Genomic DNA, 25,960 nt, shown 5'->3' on the forward strand with positions numbered 1-25,960 from the left:
AGAACTGCAGATAACATCGTTTTTACACGTAATCTATACCGATCTACACATTGCGCTGCTCAAAATCTTCATATCTATAATAGTTAATTAATTATGGGCGATAAATGTTAATAATAATTTGCAAACAATGAACATTATTGCAAGTTAAGTGTATAATATTAGCTTAAACACTTTAAAATACGTGTGATGCCACCCAAAATATTATATAGTGCCGTTTTATGTCATGAAATTTCTATTGAATTTTATAAACAGTTTTCAATCAAGCTTTGTTTATTGCTCTTTATGGGCTTAATTATTTATGAATCTTAACAAATGACTACGACACTCGATCCGCTATGACGAAACGTTTTTAATGAGTGCGCGCTCATCCCTGTACGTTGTTATTTACTATTTTTATTAGTCTTTCAGTATTCGTGATATTAACCGATTTTGAGATTACTGTAACTTTTGTGTCACGTGACTTGAAGTAAAGATCGATCTTTCAGAAGGTGCACAATCCACTGCCGCATCGCTCTTCACCGTGAGTTACATACTTTTCGCGTAATGCGCCAAAAACCAAACAATGTCCCAAGCTGCTGGCCACGTGGCCTCCGGAGACCATCCCAACCGACTGTTGCAAATCTCGCGCGGGCTCGCCACGCGCTTTCGCTTATCGCGCGCAGTGTAGCGCTCTCGCTCTCCACAAAGCAATCCTTGCACACCAGAAATATTGATCTAGTAACGGGGCTTTGTACCGTCACACGCTAACGGTCTTTCGCATCACAGATGCAAAGCGCTGGCGGGCTTGGCTACCACTTGGGTGGGTGATCGCTCGGATCTGCCCTGTTGGCAAGTGGGGTGCACTCAGCACTTGTGAGATCAGTTGAGGAGTGAGGAGCTATTTGACTGAGAGGTAGCGGCCTCGGGCATGAAATCTGAGAACGGTCGTCAGAGCGGTGTGCTGACTACATGCCCTTCCAGATCTGCATTCAATGACTCCTACCGGTTAAGGATGACACGCCGATCGCTCAGTACCGCTGGGCATTTCGAGGGCTGTCCGGACGCCATTTCTAAAACAGTTTTCTCTAACCAACAATGGAATCTCACGGCTGGAATATCAACAATGTAGTAAAAATAGATTGCTACTTACATGACGTGAAAGCTACAGGCAGGCAAAACTGAAAGACACTTACAGATAAGCGTTCAGTCACAGCCTTCGTCAGAAAAAAAGAGGCGCACACACACACACACACACACACACACACACACACACACACACACACACACACACACACGCATACAAGATTTGTTCACACAAGCAAGTACACCTCATGCAAACATGACTGCCAACTCCGGCAGTTCGGACCAGAACGGCATTCTGGTCCGTGCTGAACATTAACAGCTAACACCTCTTGCGCCCTATAACCATCCTTAATTGCACTTGTGATTCACAAGATGTGTTAGCTGTCGTAGAGAAAATGTGGTAAGAATCTTAGACTTTTATTCTTGAGCCAAAAACCTCAACCAAATGAAGCTGCAGCAAGAGGAGATGGAGATGTTGCACAAAGATTCAAAGTACAAGCTAGCTGTGTGACTCAAGAGCATTTCTACGTCACTGAGTGTAGATTAGTCACGAAAATTGCTAAATCAGATGTAGAATGTGATGATTTCACAGACTAAACATCTAAGGTCATCAGTCTCTTATTCACCCCCTATGAAGGACTGAGGCACGAGTGGGGAACCAGCCCCATATTTACCCAGTGGGAAATGGAAAAACGCCTGAAAACTGCATCCATGCCACCTGACTCTCCAGCTCCCTGAGCAAATCGGTGGGATGGATTCTAACCGGGTCAGACTCGCTTCCCCGTGTCACGAAACAGGAGCGTTAAACCGAATAAATTAGAACAATACGAAACAATCTTCGTACATCCATATTTAAATTGGACGAAGGTGGGACACAGCGGGTACAATTTTTTTATTACAAATGTAATTCCTCCAGCTGTACTTAAGATTTTATATTGATTTGGCTATTAATTTCGACGTTGCGTCAACTTCTTCAGGCCCATACACTCTGATGAAATCAATTGTGTGTGGCTCAGTACCAGAAGTCCACGATGAGAGCAACACGTGCTCCACATGGATAGCGGGCAGTAACTGCGCGCCATCCATGTGGAGCACGTGTCCAAACAGAAAAATATTTGTACACAAAAACAACCAAGTGCCACAACAGAAACAAACAAATTAGGTGGACTGACACAGAAATTAAGGCAAGATTAACATTGTTGTTGTTGTGGTTTTCAGTCCTGAGACTGGTTTGATGCAGCTCTCCATGCTACTCTATCCTGTGCAAGCTTCTTCATCTCCCAGTACCTACTGCAACCTACATCCTTCTGAATCTGTTTAGTGTATTCATCTCTTGGTCTCCCTCTACGATTTTTACCCTCCTCGCTGCCCTCCAGTACTAAATTGGTGATCTCTTGATGCCTCAGAACATGTCCTACCAACCGATCCCTTCTTCTAGTCAAGTTGTGCCACGAACTCATCCACAATTCTATTCACTACCCCCCCCCCCCCCATTAGTAATGGATCTACCCATCTAATCTTCAGCATTATTCTGTAGCACCACATTTCGAAAGCTTCTATTCTCTTCTTGTCTAAACTATTTATCGTCCATGTTTCACTTCCATACATGGCTACACTCCATACAAATACTTTCAGAAACGACTTCCTGACACTCAAATCAATACTCGATGTTAACAAATTTCTCTTCGTTAGAAACGCTTTCCTTGCCATTGCCAGTCTACATTTTATATCCTCTCCACTTCGACCATCATCAGTTATTTTGCTCCCCAAATAGCAAAACTTCTTTACTACTTAAAGTGGTTAATTTCCTAATGTAATTCCCTCAGCATCACCCGACTTAATTCGACTGCATTCCATTATCCTCCTTTTGCTTTTGTTGATGTTCATCTTCTACCCTCCTTTCAAGACACTGTCCATTCCGTTCAGCTGCTCTTCCAAGTCTTTTGCTGTCTCCGACAGAATTACAATGTCATCGGCGAACCTCAAAGTTTTTATTTCTTCTCCATGGATTTTAACGCCTACTCCGAACTTTTATTTTGTTTCCTTTACTGCTTGCTCAATATACAGATTGAATAGCATCTGGGAGAGGCTAAAACCCTGTCTCACTCCCTTCCCAACCACTGCTTCCCTTTCATGCCCCTCGACTCTTATAACTGCCATCTGCTTTCTGTACAATTTGTAAATACCCTTCGCTCCCTGTATTTTACCCCTGCCACCTTCACAATTTGCAAGAGAGTATTCCAGTCAGCATTGTCAAAAGCTTTCTCTCAGTCTACAAATGCTAGAAACGTAGGTTTGCGTTTACTTAATCTTTCTTCTAAGATAAGTCGTAGGGTCCGTATTGCCACACGTGTGCCAACATTTCTACGGAATCCAAACTGATCTTCCCCGAGGTCGGCTTAGAAGCCGTTCATATATTTCAGTTTTCCCATTCGTCTGTAAACAATTCGTGTTAGTATTTTGCAGCTGTGACTTATTAAACTGATAGTTCGGTAATTTTCACATCTGTCAACACCTGCTTTCTTTGGGATTGGAATTACTATATTCTTCTTGAAGTCTGAGGGAATTTCGCCTGTCTCATACATCTTGCTCACCAGATGGCAGAGTTTTGTCAGGACTGTCTCTCCCGAGCCTGTCAGTAGTTCTAATGGAATGTTGTCAACTCCCGGGGCCTTGTTTCGACTCAGGTTTTTCAGTGCTCTGTCAAACTCTTCACGCAGTATCGTATCCCCCATTTCTGCTTCATCTACCTCCTCTTCCATATCCATAATATTGTCCTCAAGAACTTCGCCCCTGTATAGACCTCCTATACTCTCCTTCCACCTTTCTGCTTTCCCTTCTTTGCTTAGAACTGGGTTTCCATCTTAGCTCTTGATAATCATGCAAGTGGTTCTCCTTTCTCCAAAGGTGTCTTTAATTTTCCTGTAGGCAGTATCTATCTTACCCCTAGTGAGATATGCCTCTACATCCGTAAATTTGTCCTCTAGCCATTCCTGCTTAGACATTTTGCACTCCCTGTCGATCTCATTTTTGAGACATTTGTAATTATTTTTGCCTGCTTTATTTACTGCACTTTTATATTTTCTTCTTTCATCAATTAAATTCAGTAGCTCTTCTGTTACCCAAGGATTTCTACAAGCCCTCGTCTTTTTACGTACTTGATCCTTTGCTGCCTTCACTGTTTCATTCCTCAAAGCTATCCATTCTTCTTCTGCTGCATTTCTTTCCCCCATTCTTGTCAATTGTTCCCTTATGCTCTCCCTGAAACTCTGTACAACCTCTGGTTCTTTCAGTTTATCCAGGTCCCATCTTCTTAAATTCCCACCTTTTTGCAGTTTCTTCAGTTTTAATCTACAGTTCATAAGCAACAGATTGTGATCAGAGTCCACATCTGCCCCTGGAAATGTCTTACAATTTAAAATCTGGTTCCTAAATCTCTGCCTTACCATTATATAATCTATCTGAACCCTCTATTATCTCCAGGGTTCTTCCATGTATACAACCTTCTTTCATGATTCTTGAACCAAGTGTTAGCTATGATTAAGTTATTCTCTGTGCAAAATTCTACCAGGCGGCTTCCTTTTTCATTTCTTAGCCCCAATCCATATTCACCTACTACTTTTCCTTCTCTTGCTTTTCCTACTGTCGAATTCCAGTCACTCATGATTATTAAATTTTCGTCTCTCTTCACTACCTGAATAATTTCTTTTATCTCATCATACATTTCATCAATTTCTTCATCATCTGCAGAGCTAGTTGGCATATAAACTTGAGCTACTGTAGTAGGCATGGGCTTCGTGTATATCTTGGCCACAATAATGCGTTCACTATGCTGTTTGTAGTAGGTTACCCGCACTCGTATTTTTTTAAATTCATTGTTAAACCTACTCCTGCATTACGCCTATTTGATTTTGTATTAACATAAATGAAGTGATTATTTCAAAGTTGCACAAATGGTGCACCGAACTGCTGTGTACTAGCAGGATTATATAACTAAGGCAGTTCAGTTTTTTTACTAATTGTGAATTAAAATAGGGTCCCACATCCAAGTTTCAATTGCAAATGAACACGTTCCATGGTCTAGAATTCTACACACATTTAGAACAAGTACTGATGTTTCGTACAATGGAACACTACCTATCTTTCAAACTACACTGCAATTTTATTGATGTCATTCTAGGTAATTCACATATTACTGATTTCGTCTGCTAATTTCCATCTACTGGTGTGGTAGTTTATACATTGTCAGCCATTCAGCGCCAGGAAGGATGGCAAATAACGATTTATAGAATTTTTGGAGGTATCCGTGGTCACACTTACAGGTCATTACGGGGCATGCTTGTTGCGAAACATAGAACACAGAGTTGTCACCACTGGTTGCAGCTACGGATCTAATCCGCCTGGGTATCGAGAAGAAGCGAGTTTTGGCAGTCAGGTACTGGTGCTTCATTCCATGCAGCCTCCCCTCTGTGCCAGACTTCATCAATCGTAGCGTCTGGCGAGTAGTTATGTGCCAGTCACCCATAACCAACGACTAAATGTTTTATGCAAGTAACAGATATGAAGAACGAGCTGTTTCTGGCAATAATGTGTTATCCTGTTGGAAGATAACGTCATCGAGTCCTCGAAAACTGGGCACAACAGCCTCCCTTAGCATGTTAAAAATGCAACTCTCGCTGTCCAAATCATCGATTAGGCGCACCACAGGTTATCGAGTTGTATAACCAATGGCCCAACAAACCAGTGTATCAGGTGATGGACCTGAATGACGATGACGAGTGAAATCTGGCAACGTTTTTTCTTCTCGTAGCCTGCTGCACGCCGAACTGGGTGCCCTGGCAAGGACTGCGTCACGCTACTCCTGCGGCCAGCGTTGCCAGTTGGCTGACCACTGTCTGTGCGCCTCCGAAACCGCGCCATGGGAGTCCTCAACGATGGTCGCCGGCCTGAGAGTGCATGGCTCTCGAGATGTCGTCGCACTCGGTACTGTCTTACTGCAGACAAGTCAGTTTCCTGGCTCGAGATAGGCGACGTGGCACCCGAGTGAACAAAATGTCTATCACCCAGGGTGTGTGACAAACTTGAGCTCAGACCAACGTGAGAAACTTCATCGCAGAACGATAGCGTGCAGGCAGTCCAGCTATGCATCATAATGATGGTCTCGAATTCCTACACAGGCTCATAGACGATTTTCCTCCTTGCATTAGGCATATATCGACTATACACAACAATAAACACACAAATGTAAGTTCTGAATGAGGAACCCACTGCGCAAACTTACTTTTTAAATGGTATTCCATGTGGAATACCGATATTCAGTGTTATGACGGGAACGATCATTTGAGGCATAATAGTCTAACAAGCGTTGGATCTAAAATGCCTACCTTAAGAGCTATGAACACTTCATCATCTTAGGTATTCCGAAAGAAATCCTTTTCTACTGCAAGCCCTTTCCTTTATCTATTTTGAGAGGAGGTAGTACATACCGAAAACAAGAAAATATTATCAGGTAAACATGGGCTTTAAAATGCATACCATAAGCGCTACAGCCGGCCGGAATGGCCGAGCGGTTCTAGGTGCTTCAGTCCAGAATCGCGCGACCGCCACGGTCACGGGTTCGAATCCTGCCTCGGGCATGGATGTGTGTGGTGTCCTTAGGTTGGTTAGGTTTAAGTAGTTCTAAATTCTAGGAGACTGATGACCTCAGATTTTAAGTACCATAGTGCTCAGAGCCATGTGAACCCATTTAAGCGCTACAGCTACTTGTTTCGTACAAGAGATGCGGTTCCAGTAGCGGAAATGAACAACTGCCTATAGCTCTTACGGTATGCGTTCTCGAGCACATGTTCACTCCACATTTTTTTTTTCTTACTTCCTTCTCTAGTACCATCTCTCAAGCTATGGAGCTATCACATTACCTAACATCAAGAAGCACTCATAGCTCTTAAGATATGAATTTTAAAGTCTATTTTTACTAGACTATTGGTGCTTCGAATAATCGTTCCTGTCATAGCCATGAACTCTGAGAATTCCGTTTGGGACATCCCAAATGCAGAACCTAAATGGTGTTACACCTACCGAGATTAGCTACGAAGTGCTTTGGCTCCTCTCACAATTGGGAAAACAGCAAATCAATATCTTTAATCGAGTATGGAGCCAGTGCGTCGTTAATCCATTTATGAAATTAGTAAGAGTAGCGAAAATTAAGAAACAACCCAAGGACAGAAATAAGGTAGAATCTTATAGACTTATGACACTGTTAACACGCGCGCCCAAAACATTGGAATCGATAATTGGTATGGTTTGGAGCGGTGGCCGGAAAAGACGGCTTTCTGTTACCATAACAATTTCGGTTTAAATATGGAGCAGGCACAAACGAGGTGGAAATAAATACATACTGGCAAATTTAACGGAGTTAACAATGGACTGAGATCTGCCCAAACGAGTTGCTCAAAATGTACAACAGGTGTTAGCACATCATCAAATCATCATCACAAATGGGCTACACACAGCCAGACCGCGGATGAGAATTTCTGGCTTATTATCTATTTTGTCCCCACTGCTTTTCAATAACTCTAGTATAGATATGCATGATCTAGTGTGTGATAACACTTGTCTACTAAATACGGTAACATACTAGAAATATCGTCTAGGAAGATCTCGATCAGCGTGTGCACTAGACACTGATGTGCAGGCTTCAATCAAATAATTCCACGCTCATGCAAATTTGCAGGCAGGAAAACTTCTCCGTACTTAGGGTTGTAAGTCGTCCACGTACTGTTACGAATGTCACATGCTAGAAGAGTAACACAAAAATCCGAAACAGTGATAAATATCCTACGAGAAATAGCAGACCTCAATGTGCCTCGAAGCATTTACAAAGCATTTATCAGTCCCTAGCTTAATTAAATATGCACATTTAAACTGGACAAGGTATAGAGTAAAGCACTAGTCAACTGAGTCAGCGTAATGAAATCGACACCAAAAAATTTACGGGTAAGGGAGGTGTTAGAAGGAGCTCTACATCCCCAATGGTGTTACCCCGCATTATGCTGAAACATAGCCAGTTTTAAGTAGAAGGTAGGGAAGGTGGCCATCGACTAGTTCACGGACACTGCTGGATCGATACATAGGCTCCGACATATGGATGACTTTCAAATAGAAGGTCTCCAGCATGAATGGAAAAACAAGATTTCCGATGTGAAGAAATAGTAAACCTGCTGTGTTAAAAAACAATTTTTAAGGCAGCTGGTATGCAATTTTTTCCCATCAGCATTCTTCAAAAGCAGTTGTTGAAAATGATGAACAAAAATCTAAATGACAAGACTTGCCATTGCCGTGAGCGGGGACATGTGAGGGGAAATGCTGACGTAATCGGCGCTCGGCGCTGCCAACAGAAACTGCAACGGTTCGCTTCATCTCGCCATTTTGACACTATAACTCTTAAGTCACTGGCGTTGGCAGAAATGGAAAAACAGGGAAGTGGACGTGAAGTGTTCCGGACGAATCCGATATGTGACGAAAATGGACAACGGACCCAACGGATACCTTTTATTGTGTCACCTATGTGCAGGTGCCATTTTTAGCAAAGTGATTATCGCCAAGCTGGAACGAGCATCGTTCTCCTTTCGATTCTTGCTCTAAGGGGGATAAGCAGGCTGTTAATCTGTTGGCGTACAGAACATCTAACAATAAATCAAAACTCACATATACAGGTATGAAATGGGCAGTATATTTACAACGTGAGGCCGATATTTGTGTGAGCCATTAACGTATATACTTTTACCGTTGATATATGCACATATTGATACTTTTTCTCGATATATCAATAGGCGATAATGCACATCTTTACAACTTTTTATGGTAATACATCGAAGAATGAGCAAGACCTGTTTGACACCAATCAAGCAGAAGCGTTAAAAAATATGAACTACCTGTGGTAGTAGATTCTTTTAGCATCACTTATCACAAGAAGAGGTGTGTGTCAAAACATTCAACGCAGTGTTTGACATCAGTGAAAATTGATTTCGAAGAATAAGGCAACTATAGCTTGCTTCTAAAACCCCAGAAGACAAGAGGGGTGCAGGAGTTAGTCATAGTCATCCCTCCCCTGTCCATGGTCAAGTGAGGGAAGGTATTCAGTCACTGTCATTGCAGGAATCTTACTACTGTTCTACAAAGATGTTTAAACTTGTGCAGGTTCATATGTCAAAATGAAGTATAAGTTGTTCTTGGAGAGGTTTACTGATACAAAAAAAGTTTCTATTTCTAGTGGAGTTATTTCAAGGAGAATTTCAACTACTGATTTGGGCGGTCTACTGTAGATGCGAAGAGTAGAAATTGAAGCTTAGATCACCACATCTCAATGATACAGCAAAACGCGCAGCTGCTGCCGAGCTTGCGATTCACCGGCTACAAATTAAAAAAACAAAATTATTCTGTTCTCACCTATGAAAATTCAGATGAAGCCAAAAGAGAGCAGCATCTATTATCCCTCGCATTTGATTATATGGAAAATGTTGGCCGGCCAAAAGTACCAGTACAGAATGTACTTCTTCTCACGAAAATCTCACTCTGGGTTCTGCATGCAAGACATAAAGAAGGGGTTAAGCACTTTGTATGTTTATTATGAAGGAACCGGTGGAAAGGGAGTCCAACTATCACTGACAGACTCTGGACGTTTCAGACTTATTCAACAGTGAGAGAATACAACTTTTTTATCGTTCGATCGAGACTCTGGTATCATTTCAAAGAAGCTTCGACGGAACGGTAGGACATCCACTGTTCATCAAACAACACTGCACATTCTAAAATGTAGTACAAACCCTGGAAAATTTATGGTTATGTAAGTTGACACATCTGATATTCTGGACTTTAAAGGCAGGTACACAAAATATTACAAGAAGACGACAGTTTCTGAGGAAACACGGAACAAGCCAAAATATGACAATAACTTCGCAATCAGCAGTCTCTTTCACTTTGTGCATTGGAGCGCCAGAGATGGGTTCATTAAAAGTTCGACATGTATCAACGGGTTAGTGAGTCACACATTCACTACGTGTACCCAGCAGGACGGGTGGCAATTAAAGTGCAGAGAAGTTAAGAGTTAGGAATGGTGCAGCAGTACATTCCAAGTGAGCATATGCAGTTCTATGAGGAATTGTTGAGCTGACACCTGTCTACTGACAGCACAACAGCATATGACGATGACTGAGGAAAAGTTTATTACAAGTGAAAAGACGTGAGTTCTGTGTACCATTTCCCAAACTGTTACATGTTTCCATTGCAAGTTTAAAACCATTATATACATTTTCTGTGGCTTAGAGTGGTTTTTGTAACATTTAATTCACTAATGTGATCGCTCATCAACATTTTATTGTGTGTCTTCTTCCTATGAGACCAAAATTTTTTTAAAGGGCGGATGTTTTCACATTTTAAACGTTCATAAAATTGTACGTATTTGTAGTCATCTAATAATTAAAAGTGTACTACTAATTAATATGAGGAGGCATTCTTATTTCCTGATATTTTAGTACTAAAACAGTTTTTTTAATTCTCCGAAGTTGTTTTTCTTGACTGATACCCATTTAAAAAAGACCAATTCAAATGAAATACATGTAGCACATATGCAAGGAACAAATTAAGTTGTGTGTTCATACATATGGTGCATAAACAGAAGGAGAAATCACAAGTAGACTGGCAGGTACGCAAATCTACCGAATCCCTGTCTTTTCTTTTGGGTTGCACCTAATATGCGACATTTTCCTGTAGTCGCAAAATCCAGACTGAAATAAGGCACTCGTTTAGTTCGACTGAGCTTATTTGTTACGATGAAAATACTCACAGCGTAACGACACAGGTCCAGACCGGAAAACGATCACCTACAATGAGCCACATAAAAAATTCCCACTGCCGAATGCAGATAAACCTCTGAGTTCAAATTTTCTTTCTTTTCGTGTAGGTCAGTTATTCTAATGTTGTGGTGTCAGTCTTCTCTCCATATAATTCTTACCAGAAAACAATCTTATCTGATATATAAGTATCGCACCCAGTATGTGGCTTCACATAATCTGTCTTTGCTTCCGCAGACGTCTCCCCAGTAGTACTATTTCTAGGACCATTATAAATACATTTTTCGATCTCATATTCCTGTATTCCAGATAAATAAATAAATACATAAACAAAGCAGCATCGAAGTCGTATTCACATTGTTCTGAGGTTGTCTGTCTCAGACTTCTGGACCTAATCAGATGGATCGAAACTTTAACACTTAAGATGCATTATCAATTTTCTGGTTATAGTGGTTATAAATTTTGTGCACACAAAGGATGTTTCTACGTCAAAGTCCGTATTAAACATCGCTGTATTTTCGTGCACCAGGAAGAAACCACGAGAGATGAAGAGAATCGCAAGTACTTGTCTTCGAAGTATCAAACTTCGTAACTTATTCTGGCAGAGTAAGTTATTACCACTAGACACGAAGGCACGAAATCCTCTTCAACAGAGCCATTGTACAAAAATAAGGTTAACGTTATCTACAATATTGAATGTGAATGCTCAGTTTGTTTCGAGCTAGCAAAATTTACACCATCCCATGTGGAAATCTTAAGTTTCGTTTGGAGATTTTTATTTGACCTTCTCGCCAAAGAATGTGTATTACAGTAAAATAATCGTTTAGTTTTCTTCCTCCACGTCTTTTGTTTCACACACACACACACACACACACACACACACACACACACAAAGCAACAGTTAATTTCAAAAATCTGCACATTTAAGCAACAGAGAGACTAATGCGTCTCAAAATCTATGTTTAAAAAAACATTTATGCAGCGACCCATTACTGGCAAGCTACTGACACTCATCATAAATATTCACGAATGTGGAGCTATGAGAGGGGTAGTTTTATTAGTGTGTCATAATATTTAACGGCGTTACACTATTCTGAAGCACCTGTTATAAAATTGTGCCCTGCTGTATGACTGCGCCAAGTAGTAATGATAGTTTTGCACAACACTCCGCCGTTGTGCATATATTTTGCTTGGATCTTTCCGCTTTAATATAACTGGCGGGTAATTTTCTGAAAGCAGTAGAAGTCCGTTGTATTACAGAGGAGATGGCAACTCACCAACCACGTGCATGGTGGCGGACACCGTCTTGGTGAGGAAGGAGGCGTCGGCTGTCACCTCGCAGCTGAAGTTACCAGACAGGCTCAGCCCCACAGACTTCAGCACGACCTGCGTCGCGTTAGACGAGGACAGCTGAAACACAAAAGCCATTCCTTGCATTTAGTTACATGATAAGCAGTAATAAACCGTTTATATATTTTCCACATGATAAATTCATTATACTGTGTGGGCGAAATAAGACTGGCCGACAACATATTTTTTTCAACTTCAGATAGCTAACCCACCTTACATTAGCTGCACTGGTTGTCTATCTTAAGGTGCATGGAATACACTCTACACCCGCACAAAAAATGGTGTATCACGAAGGAATTATACAAATGGAACGGACATCGTTAGATGTGATGCACATGTATGCACAAACAAATGATTACAGTTGCAGGCAAACTGTTTTTTTTTTATTTCGAAAGAAAGAACTTCACAAATTGTGCAGGTCATTAATTTGTTGGGCCAGCTGTGTCAGTTATGCAAGCACTTGGTCGGTAGGCGTTGACTGAAAGAGCTGTTGAATGTCGTCCTGAATCATATCGTGCCAAATTCTGCCCAATTGGCGTTTTTGAAGCGCGAGCAGGCTTCAGGCCTCTGTCCAAAATGCTCCAAACGTTCTCAGTTGAGGAGAGGTCCGGAGACCTTACTGGCCAAGGTAAGGTTTGGCAAGCAGCAGAAACTCTCGCCATGTGTGCTCAGGCATTATCTTGCTGAAATGTAAGATCACGATGGCTTGCCATGAAGGGCAACAGGACGAAGTGTACAGTACCATCATCATACAGCTCTGCTGTAACGGTGCCGCGGTTGACAACCAAAGGGGCAAAGAAATGGTATACCAGACCATCAGTCTTGGTTGTTGTGCTGTCTGGGGAATTCCAGACACGTCTTCGCCGGTTAATGGGGCTCAGTTGGAGCGAGACATGTCACAGGAGGCAAGTCTACTCCGGTCTGTGAAATTTCAGGCCGAAGACGTGTCTGGAGGCTCCCCGATCAGGGGAGGGATAACCAATGTGAGTGTCGCCCAACATACTGCCCGACAACCAGGAGTGATGGCCTGGGGTGCCAGTCACCCCCCCGCCAGCCTTAAAGCACGTTGGTGCGTCGACGACATTCTACGCCGAATTTTGTTACCCTTGATGGCAAGCGATCCTGAATTACATTTCAGGAAGACAGTGCCCGCCCACACGGGGCGATTTTGTACCGGATGTCTTCGTGCTCGGTAAACCATACGTTGGCTGGCAAGATCGCCGGATCTCTCACCAGTTGACAACGTTTGGATTATTAGGGGCAGCACCATGCAACCAGATCGTGATTTTGACGATCTAATGCACCAACTAGATAGAATTTGACATTATCTTCTTCAGAAGGTCGACCATCAAATCTAACAATGACAGGCAGAATAACTGCTTCCACATGGGCCAGGGGTGGACCAAGGCATTATTCACATAATTTGTAAACCTCTTTTCCTCGAATAAATTATTGAGTTTTTATAAAATCGTAATCATTTGTTTGATGGACATGGACGTCACATCTACCCATTTCGTCCCATTTGAACGGTTCGTTCGTGGTGCGTCATTATTTTATGTTTTAGAGTGTATTATCTGGGGGAATCTTATTTTGCATGCACTATATTACCGCGTACTCGAAGAGACTCCACCAGCATCTGCCAAGATCGTGTACAGCAAGGATACTGTGAAAAAAGTCATCTCACCTACATTATCCGGCCTAGGAAGAGGCCTTCAAATCATTACACTGGTATCAATAAGTAAACGTATAACTAGATGTTATCTGAACAGCTTCCGATGAGCAGATGACATATTCTTGTTTGTTTCGGAACGAGAATCCTTGTGGAAAAAATGGAGTGACTCGAAAAAGGAGCGAGTGTAAGACTGTAGATTAATATTACGATAGCATTAAAATATATCAGTCTGTTGGCCTACGGGAAAACAGCAAAAATTAACGACAAAGTTATATAAGAATATAGTGAATTTGACTTTGCGTTATTTTAAACGCAAACGTATGGATTCGTTATTAAATAGACGAGAGAGCACAAACGTCTTAGTATTACGGGAAACTGAATTCAGTATTCAGATGCAAAATCACAACATGCCTTAAGCAGAAGCCCTATAAACTGTTCACACTGCCTGCACTTACTTACAAAAATGAAACATGTTAGTTAGGTACGCAAATACTGCTTAAAATGTTAACAGTGGAAACATGTATGAAATACGTAACACATAGTGACAAATAACAAACTGATTAGAGAAAATAAAGAAAGGATGACGTAACAGTGACCGTTAAGAAAATAATATAGAAATGAGTTAAGCATATATCAAGACGAAATGGCTATGGACTGGTTATGGAAATTGTGTTTTCGATTCCTCGTAATAAAAAAATGGTTCAAATGGCTCTGAGCACTATGCGACTTAATTTCTGAGGTCATCAGTCGCCTAGAACTTGGAACTAATTAAACCTAACTAACCTAAGGACATCACACACATCCATGCCCGAGGCAGGATTCGAACCTGCGACCGTAGCGGTCACGCGGTTCCAGACTGAAGCGCCTTTAACCGCACGGCCTCGTAATAAAAAAACATGTAGAGAACAGACTAATGAAATGTGAGTTCACGATATAAAGAAACAAGAAAATGGATGACGTAACTATTGGATCGTAAGATGTAGAAGGGCTGTAGAGGGTTATATGCAGCAGTGCTTGAAAAGTGGCTAACAATGAACAATATCTCAAGGAGTACAAAAACCCTAGCAGAAGAAATACGTACAGTGCTCTACCCGTCATAGAACGTGGAGGCGATACAGCACACTAATTTCCATTCTCCATTAGTACTAACGCCGCTGGTGCACTTCTGTGGGTATTTCGGCGTCAGTAAAATTCTGACGACATACTCAATTGTTTCATAATCAGTGAATCTCATTTCTCTCGCTTCTTTTTCATGGTCTTTTTCTAAACTGTTTCGTCATTCTCTTTTTGATAGTCTCTATATCGTTTGGATCGTAATGTAACGTCCGCGATTAATTTAGGAAAAGAAGATGAACTGCAAAATACTAGAAGTTATTTACGTCACATATAACTCTCGTTCTTTCCAGAATACACTGAAGTGCCAAAGAAACTGGTATAGGCGTGCGTATTCAAATACGGAGATAAGTAAACAGACAGAATACAACGCCGCGGTCGGTAACGCCTATATAAGTCAACAAGCGTCTGGCGCAGTTGTTAGATCGGTTACTGCTGCTACAGTGGCAGGTTATCAAGATTTAAGAGAGTTTTAACGTGGTGTTATAGTCGGCGCACGAGCTATGTGACACAGCATCACCGAGGTAATGATGAAGTGCGTATTTTCCCCTACGACCATTTCGCGAGCGTGCCGTGAATATGAGGTATCCTGTGAAACATCAAATCTGCGACATCTCTGCGGCAGGAAAAAGATCCTCTAAGAACTGGACAGAAGACGACTGAAGGGAATCATTCAACGTGGCAGAAGTGCAGCACTTCCGCAAATTGCTGCAGATTTCAGTCCTGCGCCATCAATAAGTGTCAGCGTGCGAACCATTCAATGAAATATCATCGATACTATTCTGGCGTAACCTCAAGCGCCGGAACGAAGATGAAGAACGCAAGAGCAGAGAAGGCGGTGACACGACTTCTGCCAATGGTGCGCTGATTAGGGCCGCACCTCGACAGACACGCCCTCTAGCCGAAGACAATACAACCGCCGCTCCCACCAGCCTCGGCGGCGCAGTACCGGGACTCACAGACCACGACAGTTGTAGACCGACACTACGATAGCAGTTATTAGTGATCCAAATCCAGTGGTTACATCGACATAGTGTGTAGCAAAGCACTTTGATTATTTGCAAGTCACCCATCGCTTGCAACACCGCTAGAAATTCAAAGTATTGTCAATCTTCTTTACTGTAAGAAAAAGTATTAATGTTATTTGCTTGAATTGTTGTAGAGCATTTCGAGAACGCAGCATCCTTTAAGCACCCTATAAGTGACGACTAGGCAGGACCCCTCATATATGGGCTTTTGGAGCCAAAGATCCATTCGTATATTCTTGTTGAAGACTGGACACATGTTACCTAGTCGGACGAGTCTCGTTTCAAAGCGTCTCGAGCGGATGGACGCGTGGGGATATGGAGACATCCTCATGAGTCCATAGACCCTGCATGTCATCAGGGGACTGTTCAAGCTGGTGGTGGCTCTATAATGGTGTGGGGCGTGTGCAGCTGGAGTGATACGGGACCCCTGATACGTCTACATACGACTCTGACAGGTGGCACGTACGTAAGCATCCTGTCTGATCACCTGCATCCATTGATGTCAATTTAAAACCTCCCACTGGTCACCCAAATCCTCAGACATGAACATAGATACCTTGCGACGTGCTGCTCAGAAGAGATCTCCACTCCCTCGTACTGTTACGGATTTTTGGACAGCCCTGTAGGATTCATGGTGTCAAGTCCCTCCAGCAATAGTTCATACATTAGTCGAGTCCCTGACACGTCGTGTTGTGGCGCTTCTGTGTGCTCACGGTGGCTCTACGCGATATTAGGCAAGTGTTCGAGTTTCTCTGGCTCTTCAGTGTATAAAGGATACTAACGCAAAAATGACAGTACAATCGTTTTTATTTTTACACTTCTTAAAGACGTGTATTCACTTTTAAACTTTACTCCGTTACCTTCCACGCTGTCCATTTTCGGCATTGCTTCCGTTTCCTTGTTTTATAGTAACTACGCCAAAGCAAGGAAAAAATTCGCCCCTCTTACTGAGTATAGTATGTTAGTTTGACATGCCCACATTGAAAAATTTTGTAGTTAGCTTTGTCCTACGACAGGTGATATACAGGGTGAAACTTCCTGGCAGATTAAAACTGTGTGCCGGACCGAGACTCGAGCTCGGGACTCTCAGTCTGGCACACAGTTTTAATCTGCCAGGAAGTTTCATATCAGCGCACACTCCGCTGTAGAGTGAAAATTTCATTCTAGAAACATCCCCCAGGCTGTGACTAAGCTATGTCTCTGTAATATCCATTCTTCCAGGAGTGCTAGTTCTACAAGGTTCGCAGGAGAGTTTCTGTGAAGTTTGGAAGGTGGGAGACGAGGTACTGGCGGAATTAAAGCTGTGAGGACGGGGCGTGAGGCGTGCTTGGGTAGCTGAGTTGGTAGATCATATGCACGCGAAAGGCAATGGTCCCGAGTTCGAGTCTCGGTCCGGCACACTGTTTTAATCTGCCAGGATGTTTCATGCTCAATTATGTTCATATCTGAGGAGTATGGTGGCCAGCGGAGGTGTTTAAACTCAGACGAGTGTTCTGGGACCACTCTGTAGCTATTCTGGACGTGTGGGGTGTCGCATTTCCCTGCTGGAATTACCCGTGCCGTCGGAATGTACAATGGACATGAATGGATGCAGATGATCAGACAGGATGCTTACATACGTGTCACCTGTCACAGACATATCAGCCGTCCCGTGTCACTCCTACTGCTGACGCCTCACAGCATTACAGAGTCTCCACCAGCTTAAACAGTCCACTGCTGACATGCAGGGTCCATGGATTCATGAGGTTGTCTCCACACCCGTACACGTCCATCTGATAAAGACTATTTGAAACGAGACTCATCAAGCCAGGCAACATCTTGACAGTCATCAACAGTCCAATGCCGGTGTTGACGGGCCCAGGCGAGGCATAAAGCTTTGTATCGTGCGTTCATCAAGGGTACTCGAATGGACCTTCAACTCCAAAAGCCCATATCGATGGTGTTTCATTGAATGGTTCGCATGTTGACACATGTTGGTGGCCCAACCCTCAAATCTGCAGCAGTCTGCCGAAGACTTGCACTTCTGTAACGTTGAACGATTCTCTTCAGTCGTCGTTGCTCCCGTTCTTGCTGGAGCTTTTTCCGGCCGGAGCGATGTCGAAGATTTGATGCTTTACCGGATTCCTGATGTTTACGATACAGTCGTGAAAGGGCCGCACGGGAAAATCCCTACTTGATCTCTGTCTCGGAGGTCTGTGACCCATCGCTGGTGTGCCAAATATAACACCATGTTCAAACTCACTTAAATCTTCATAACCTGCCAGTGGACCAGCAGTAACAAATCTAACAATTGCGCCAGACACTTGTTGTCTTACATAGACGTTGCCGACCGCAGCGCCGTATTCCGCCTGTCTACATGTCTCTGTACTTGAATACGGATGCCTATACCAGTTTATTTCGCGCTTCAATGTATTTGTGACACGCCGATGTTCCACACCACGCTTTATTTTGCCCAACGTCAGTATGTGACTTTCAGTATTGTAAGGAACATGTACCACTTATTACGTTATAAGATCCGACGGTGACTGCCTAGATCTGTCAAATCCGGTGAAAGTAATAAAAAGAATTGTTAGTAATCTTGACTACCTTCATTCTCCAAGATTAATGTAAATCTAAGAATACTAAGTTCCTTTTCGCTATTTATGTGTGTTACTTTAGATTTTAAAGTTGTGGGTTAATTACGGGCCCCTGTAGCAATCGTCGAACCCTTACAAATTCCCCTGCGTGGGGGAGAGATTTAGTATCAACGGTAAAGGTTACAGATATCTACCGTATCCACCCGTTCATTTAAATGCATCGTAAGCACTGACGTGAAAATGCTGTGCATACGTGGACCACACGTTTTTTGCTCTGCAGGATGTTTTCAACTTTTCATTTTAAAAGAAAATGTATTAGAAGAGATTTTTTCCACTCCAAAAACAGTGGATAAACAAGTAACTTGTAATTCCTGAACAGAATTATACGCAGAAGAGCGTGTAAATAACAGCTGAGAGTGTGGCCGTTCGGTTCTAGGCGCTTCAGTCTGGAACCGCTTGACCGCTACGGTCGCAGGTTCGAATCCTGCCTCAGGCATGGATGTGTGTGATGTCCTTAGGTTAGTTAGGTTTAAGTAGTTCTAGGGGACTGTCGACCACAGATGTTAAGTCCCATAGTGCTCAGAACAACTCAGACAATCGCGTATGCAGACTATTCGCTGGTACATATTTTCCTATCTGCATTCAGTATACTGTCTGTAGCACAGTGTACGTTGTGCACCACCTCTTTATCGTTAGCGGTGACCACCAGACAACTGTTTGTAAAAAGCTTGGCGCCATCTACGGGGCAGCTGAAATTAACACCACACTGGGATTTAAAGTAATTTCCTCGTTAGTATGCATCTGCTTCGTACACAGCTGCAAGTGGTCGTTGATGAACTATATGGAAAAAGTTTATAACTGAACCAAAAAAAACAGGTTACAGATTAAGAATTTGCTATATTCCGATGACATAGTGTTATAAAAATTAGGCGAGAGTAGCCTTCAGTGACATTACATCAACGGAGCAACTCAGAGAAAAATCACACCAAATTATTTAAACTAAGCCTTCACATGTACTAGGAGTGGTAAATTAGACATGAACAGATTCTATCTTTGTAGGGAGAGAGTACTGAGCCCATGAAATCGTGACACGGGTGAGACAGGTGGTTGCTGCAATGATTTCTTACCATATGGTTGGCGCTGGCCGTGTACAGCCATGGCGTCACGCAGTCGCGCAATCTGAGTAAAGATGGTGATGCCTGTACTCGAATGGTGTTATGATGTCCTGCTGAAACAAGCAAGCAGCCGAACTGTGACTAGCTGCAAGGTGCCAAGCGTGCCAAGAGCAAAGCGCGTTCTCGCGTTTGACATCTGGCGGAATCCGTCAGTTCGGATTCCAGCTAGTAGAATAAGGAATGACCAGACGAGGCTGGTGGCGTCTGACTTCCGTGTTTGTCTGGCCTCAGAACTGGTCCACTTGATTGAGTTTACGACACTAAGAAACTGGACCGTTGCCAACAGGGGAAGGAACAGAGACCGAGGACTGCATAGATGAGTCGTCAACGCGGCTGGTTGCCATTAGAAAACTTGGTCTCCACTGCCGGTTCTGCCTCCTCGGTGGGAGGGCTGCAAAGAAGTGCGCTCAGCCCTGTGATGCCAACTGAGGAGCTACTGACCAAGCAGCAGCTGCTGAAGTTAACAAAAAAACTGACAACGACCGGGAGAGCGATGTGCTGACCCCACGTCCCCCGATATTACACTGGCAGAGGGCGACACGGCGGTAGGTCGGCGCCGGTGGACGCACCGGAGCCTGTGGATGGAGTTTACGGGAGACCAGGGACTCTACCTATCCTGCCTACTGTGCCTCAGGAAACTGCCTTGTTATTAGTTGACAGAGGTCTTATAAGATTCTGCCGTAGAAAGATAGTTCAAATGGCTCTAAGTACTATAGGACTTAACATCTGAGGTCATCAGTCCCCTAGAACGAGAACTACTTAAATGTAACCAACCTAAGGACATCACACACATCCATGCCCGTGGCAGGATTCGAACCTGCGACCGTAGCGATCGCGCGGTTGCGGACTGAAGCGCCTAAAACCGCTCAGCCACAGCCGCCGGAAAAGATAGTCTTACATCTATTGGTGCAACCGCAGGGGGAGGAGAAGAAGCCGTTTGAAACTTTACGTAATTTTTAACCATAGTCGCCGTTTTGAGTAAGCTTTCAACTTTTGTCTGGATGACCGCTGAAGCGAATCTCTGTCTGGTGAAACTGGAACCCGACTTTCAAGATTATATATATATATATATATATATATATATATATATATATATATATATATATATGCTATATTTATAGAGTTTCCAATACAAAAAAATCTTGTAAAAATACTTGCCTATTTCAGAGAAAGAAAATATGATCGCCGTTCTGAAAATTTTCTCACCACTTCTACAGAAAACCTTAATATTTCTTGGGCAGATAATAGTTTAAGGGGTAACTTCAACAGTGAGAAACCCACTCTCATTACCTAAAAAAACAAATTCGTAAAGGATCTGATCACAGTCTGTATAGCACCCTAAGAGTTCTACTGGTAATGGTCGGTTAAACCATTACTCGAACTGAGAAAACTTTGTCCTTTAGTAACAGGAAGGTCCGAATGCCAACTGATCACCCATTTGCGCAAGACTACATAGCGTTTCGTTGTTCAATTCAAGTTAGCGATTTGCTGTACTGTAAAATAGATGTAGATTTTGCAACGTTCTTAATAATCGTGGTAACGTACATTTAATCTGCAGTGCGAAGCGTTCTGAAACTTGATGTACTTTGAAAATGCTGTATTAAGAATTCACGGTGGCCTTTTAAATTATTTACTGGACGCAGCGGAAACGTGTTTCAACGCTCGGCAGATCATCATAGCCGCACACCATCTCCAGAATATTAATTAAACAGAAGAATATCGTGTAATTATTTTTAAAAAAGACGAATATTTGGATGACAACAAAGAACGCTTTAATTAAGAAGGATGTAACGACTCTACGTGACGACAATACTCACGCTCCTTTGAACAATATGGCTCTGCTCGTTCAATCTGTGCTCTTGTGCAGTTGTCCCTCTGGTGTCACTGATATCTATGAACCGTAACACCTATAAAAAAGCACAGTGTAGCAAAAAGTCGCGTCTTCTCTACATGAAAGAATTGAAAGTGATGGATACAGAGACTTTATATTCGCTTAGTATCATCCTGCTTTCCAAACACTGTAGGATCCCATGGACGATACCGGACCGTAAATGTTATAGAAACATTTTTATACAGCAATTGAATAAGATCGTCATGATCTTCTTACTTTAGCTACATCATGCTGGAATGTTTCCATTAAGAAAAAGCAACGACAGCAAAGATGTTGGGGATCTATTCAGAATTGTTATCATATATTTTTTCGCGAAATTCTGAAGAGCTTTGCAAATGTTGTAAATGTATTTCTAGAACTATAGCATATGTTACAGGAACTCTGAATAAATGTATACATCTTTGAAGTTGGGTGTCAGCTTCACATGACTGCCGATCTCGAGGGTGTTGTTCTGTTATTTTACTGGTGAGTTGTTGCGGACTCCAGGGAGACCCATTTACGCACTTCAACGCAGATTTGCTGCATTTCTTTTATTGTCCTGTATTGTCTGATCCGCGCTAAGATAACCTGTAAAACCAAATACTAACACTAGCAGCACTAGCGCTTCATCAGCAGCCTCTGTCTAGAAATACCAAACATTAAGAAGGTTGTATTAGTTGCTATTATAAGTAGTGAAATGCTTACTTGTAACCAGTAGTATACTGTGCCGACCCAAGTGGTTGTTAATACACAATTCAACAAGAAAACAACAAAATAAATGACATATGTAAGCTTAGGAAATATTACTGAACAAGTTGTAGGTATGCATATGGTCATCTACAGTTATTCCACTTTCCTGAACACAGAAACCACATACATTACACCTGTGTGAAGTTACATCTGCCTCCCAGCAAGATCTGCCACGAAGTGGTCTATTTTCGGACGGTAAACACGGTCCTCTGACCCTGGGACAACGTGAAAATTCTCTGGACGATGAAACTTCCTGGCAGATTAAAACTGTGTGCCCGACCGAGACTCGAACTCGGGACCTTTGCCTTTCGCGGGCAAGTGCTCTACCATCTGAGCTACCGAAGCACGACTCACGCGCGGTCCTCACAGCTTTACTTCTGCCAAAAGCTGTGAGGACCGGGCGTAGGTCGTGCTTCGGTAGCTGAGATGGTAGAGCTCTTGCCCGCGAAAGTCAAAGGTCCCGAGTTCGAGTCTCGGTCGTGCACACAGTTTTAATCTGCCAGGAAGTTTCATATCAGCGCACACTCCGCTGCAGAGTGAAAATCTCATTCTCTCTGGGCGATGTCTAACCTAGCTCCCCAGCGATCGTTAAAACTTATAAAATGCAGAATTCTGCTTCGGACGGAATTTTGCGCACTTTGAGCGTTCGAGCGTCAAGCAGGGCCGAGTCCCGTTATGTTTGGTTAGGCTACCACCTACTTTCTTGGAATGATGGGAGTACTACGCGCCAAATCAAGAGTGTTTCTTCTATTGTGTAGTAAAAACTGAGAAAATTTCCGGAAAAAAGCTCTCCGGCCTCCAATAGCTCACTAGCCCTTTATGTGTACGTTCATCGTCTCACAGCCTGTTAGCCCGCCCTCTGCAAGCATTACGTAGTCCTACGTTCAGTTAAACGGCGTGTTCTCTCTCACAGCAACCAAACCCGAAGTCTGTATTTCAGGTCCCCACTACTTCAGGAATCAGTTTCTTTTGATCTCTTTTCTTCTTACACTTTTACTAAAGAACTAATATGCAGATAAAACACGAGAAAGCTAGAAACTAAATTAATAACTCTGAAACGAATCCACCCGTTGGTTCGTAATAAAGAAACGGCCCACAATATATTTTATTATTTGTTGTCTCATCTACATCTACGTCAAACTCCGCAAGCCCCCTGACGGTGTGTGGCGGAGGTACTTTTGGTACCATTAACTGATTCCCCGTTCCCTGTTCCACTTACGAATGCGCATGGGAAGATGACTGTCAGTAAGCCTCCGCATTAGCTCTAATTTCTCGAAATTTCTCTCATGGTCATTTCGTGAGATGTCTCTGGGAGGAATCACTACACACACATCAAAAAAAGTTTTGCATCATCTCGGTTCCAGGAGTTCAGGAACCTCTAAAGAAAATTGGATTAGAGATCAACATTAACATCATCTCTCCCCTTTCTATTGCTCATGAAAACCGCTCATTGCATGTTGAACAACCATACACCGAGACCTACAGAGGTGGTGCTCCAGACTGCTATACACACCGCTACTTGTAATACTCAGTTGTACGTCCTCTTGCATTGATGCATGTCTGTATTCGTTGTGGCGAGCTATCCACAAGTTCATCAAAACACTGTTGGTCCAGATTGTCCCACTCCTCAACAGCGATCCGGCTTAGATCCCTCAGAGTGGTTGGTGGGTCACGTCGTCCATAAAAAGCCATTTTCAATCCATCCCAGGCATGTTCGTTAGGGTTCATGTCTGGAGAATATGCTGGCCACTCTAGTCGAGCGATGTCGTTATCCTGAAGGAAGTCATTCACAAGATGTGCACGATGGGGGCGCGAATTGTCGTCCATGAAGACGAATGTCTCGCTAATATGGTGCTGATATAGTTGCACTATCGGTCGGAGGATGGCATTCACATATCGTACAGCCGTTATGGCGCCTTCCACGACCACCAGCGGCGTACGTCGGCCCCACTTTATGCCACCCCAAAACAGTAGGGAATATCCACCTTGCTGCACTCGTTGTACAGTGTGTCTAAGGCGTTCAGCCCGACTGGGTTGCCCCCAAACACGAAGATTGTCTGGTTAAATGCATATGAAGAGTACTTGATGCCAATCCTGAGCGGTCCATTCGGTATGTCGTTGGGCCCATCTGTACCGCGCTGCATGGTGTTCTCGTTGCAAAGATGGACCTCGCCATGGACGTCGGGAGTGAATTTGCGCATCATGCAGCCTACTGCGCACAGTTTGAGCCGTAACACGACGTGCAGTGATTGCACGGAAAGCATTATTCAAAATGGTGGCGTTGCTCTTAGGGTTTCGCCGAGACCTAATCCGTAGGCAGCGGTCATCCACTGCAGTAGTAGCCCTTGGGCGGCCTGAGCGAGGCATATCATCGACAGTTCCTGTCTCTCTGTATCTCCTCCATGTCCGAACAACATCGCTTTGGTTCACTCCGAGACGCTTGGACACTTCCCTTGTAGAGAGCCCTTCCTGTCGTAAAGTAACAATGCGGACGTGATCGGACTGCGGTACTGACAGTGTTGGCGTGGTTGAACTACGAGACGCGTACCTCCTTCCTGGTGGAATGACTGGAACTGATCGGCTGTCGGACTGCCTCCGTCTAATAGGCGCTGCTCATGCATGGTTGTTTAGATTTTTGGGCGGGTTTAGTGACATCTCTGAACAGTCAAGGGGACTGTGTCTGTGATACAATATTCACAGTCAACGTCTATCTTCAGGATTTCTGCGAACCGGGGTGACACAAAAGTTTTTTCAGATCTGTGTATTTTCCAACTCATCCCGGAAAGTCATCTCTCGTAATTTCGATAGTAAAGCTCTCTGTGATGGACAACGCGTCCCCCATCTCTGTAACGCTCTCGCGCCGACTAAACAATCTCATGGCGAAAGGTGCAGCTCTTCGTTGGACCTTCACTAGTTCTCCTACCAGTAAGGATCCCAAACTGATGAACAAGCGCCTTCTAATCCAACTTTTCTGTGGATAAGCTACATTTGCTTAACGTTATTCCCAAAGATTTCAGTCTGGCATCTGATTTTCCTACTACTTGTTTTACGTGCTTATTCCACTTCCGATTTCAAATGCTTTCCTAAGTCAAGGAGTACGGCATCAACTTGAGCGCCGTTCTTTACAGCGCTATGGATATCATGAAAGGAACAGTGCGACCTGAGATTTGCGAGATATATGTTTGCGGGAACCAAGTTGATTTTTTATAGAGGCCATATTATTTCCCCAACAAGTCATAATTCTTGAGCATAATACATATTCCACTATTCTACAGCATACTGATGTCCACAATATGGGCCTATAATTATGTGCATCTGTCTTACGACCTTTCTTGTAGACGGGAATGACCTGCGCTTTCTTCCAGTCGCTAGGTGCCCTTCGTTACTCCAGCTATTTCCGATAAACTGCTGCTAGAAAGGGAGCAAGTTCTTTCTCATTATCTTTGTAAAATCTGATTTGTATCTCATCTGGTACTGATGCACTTCCACTGCCAAGCGATTGTAGTTGTTTTT

At 43.1% G+C, this 25,960-nt stretch overlaps 1 protein-coding gene across 1 annotated transcript in view; it reads right to left on the bottom strand.

Moving 5' to 3' along the window:
* Positions 1-25,960, bottom strand: part of LOC124803020 — a 1,344,800-nt gene that overhangs the window by 512,007 nt on the left and 806,833 nt on the right. Inside the window, exon 3 of the mRNA XM_047264127.1 lies at positions 12,191-12,323. Coding sequence (XP_047120083.1) covers positions 12,191-12,323 — 133 coding nt within the window. The remainder of the gene's footprint in view (positions 1-12,190; positions 12,324-25,960) is intronic.

Source organism: Schistocerca piceifrons, chromosome 6 (assembly GCF_021461385.2).
Source record: "Schistocerca piceifrons isolate TAMUIC-IGC-003096 chromosome 6, iqSchPice1.1, whole genome shotgun sequence".
NCBI lineage: Eukaryota > Metazoa > Arthropoda > Insecta > Orthoptera > Acrididae > Schistocerca > Schistocerca piceifrons.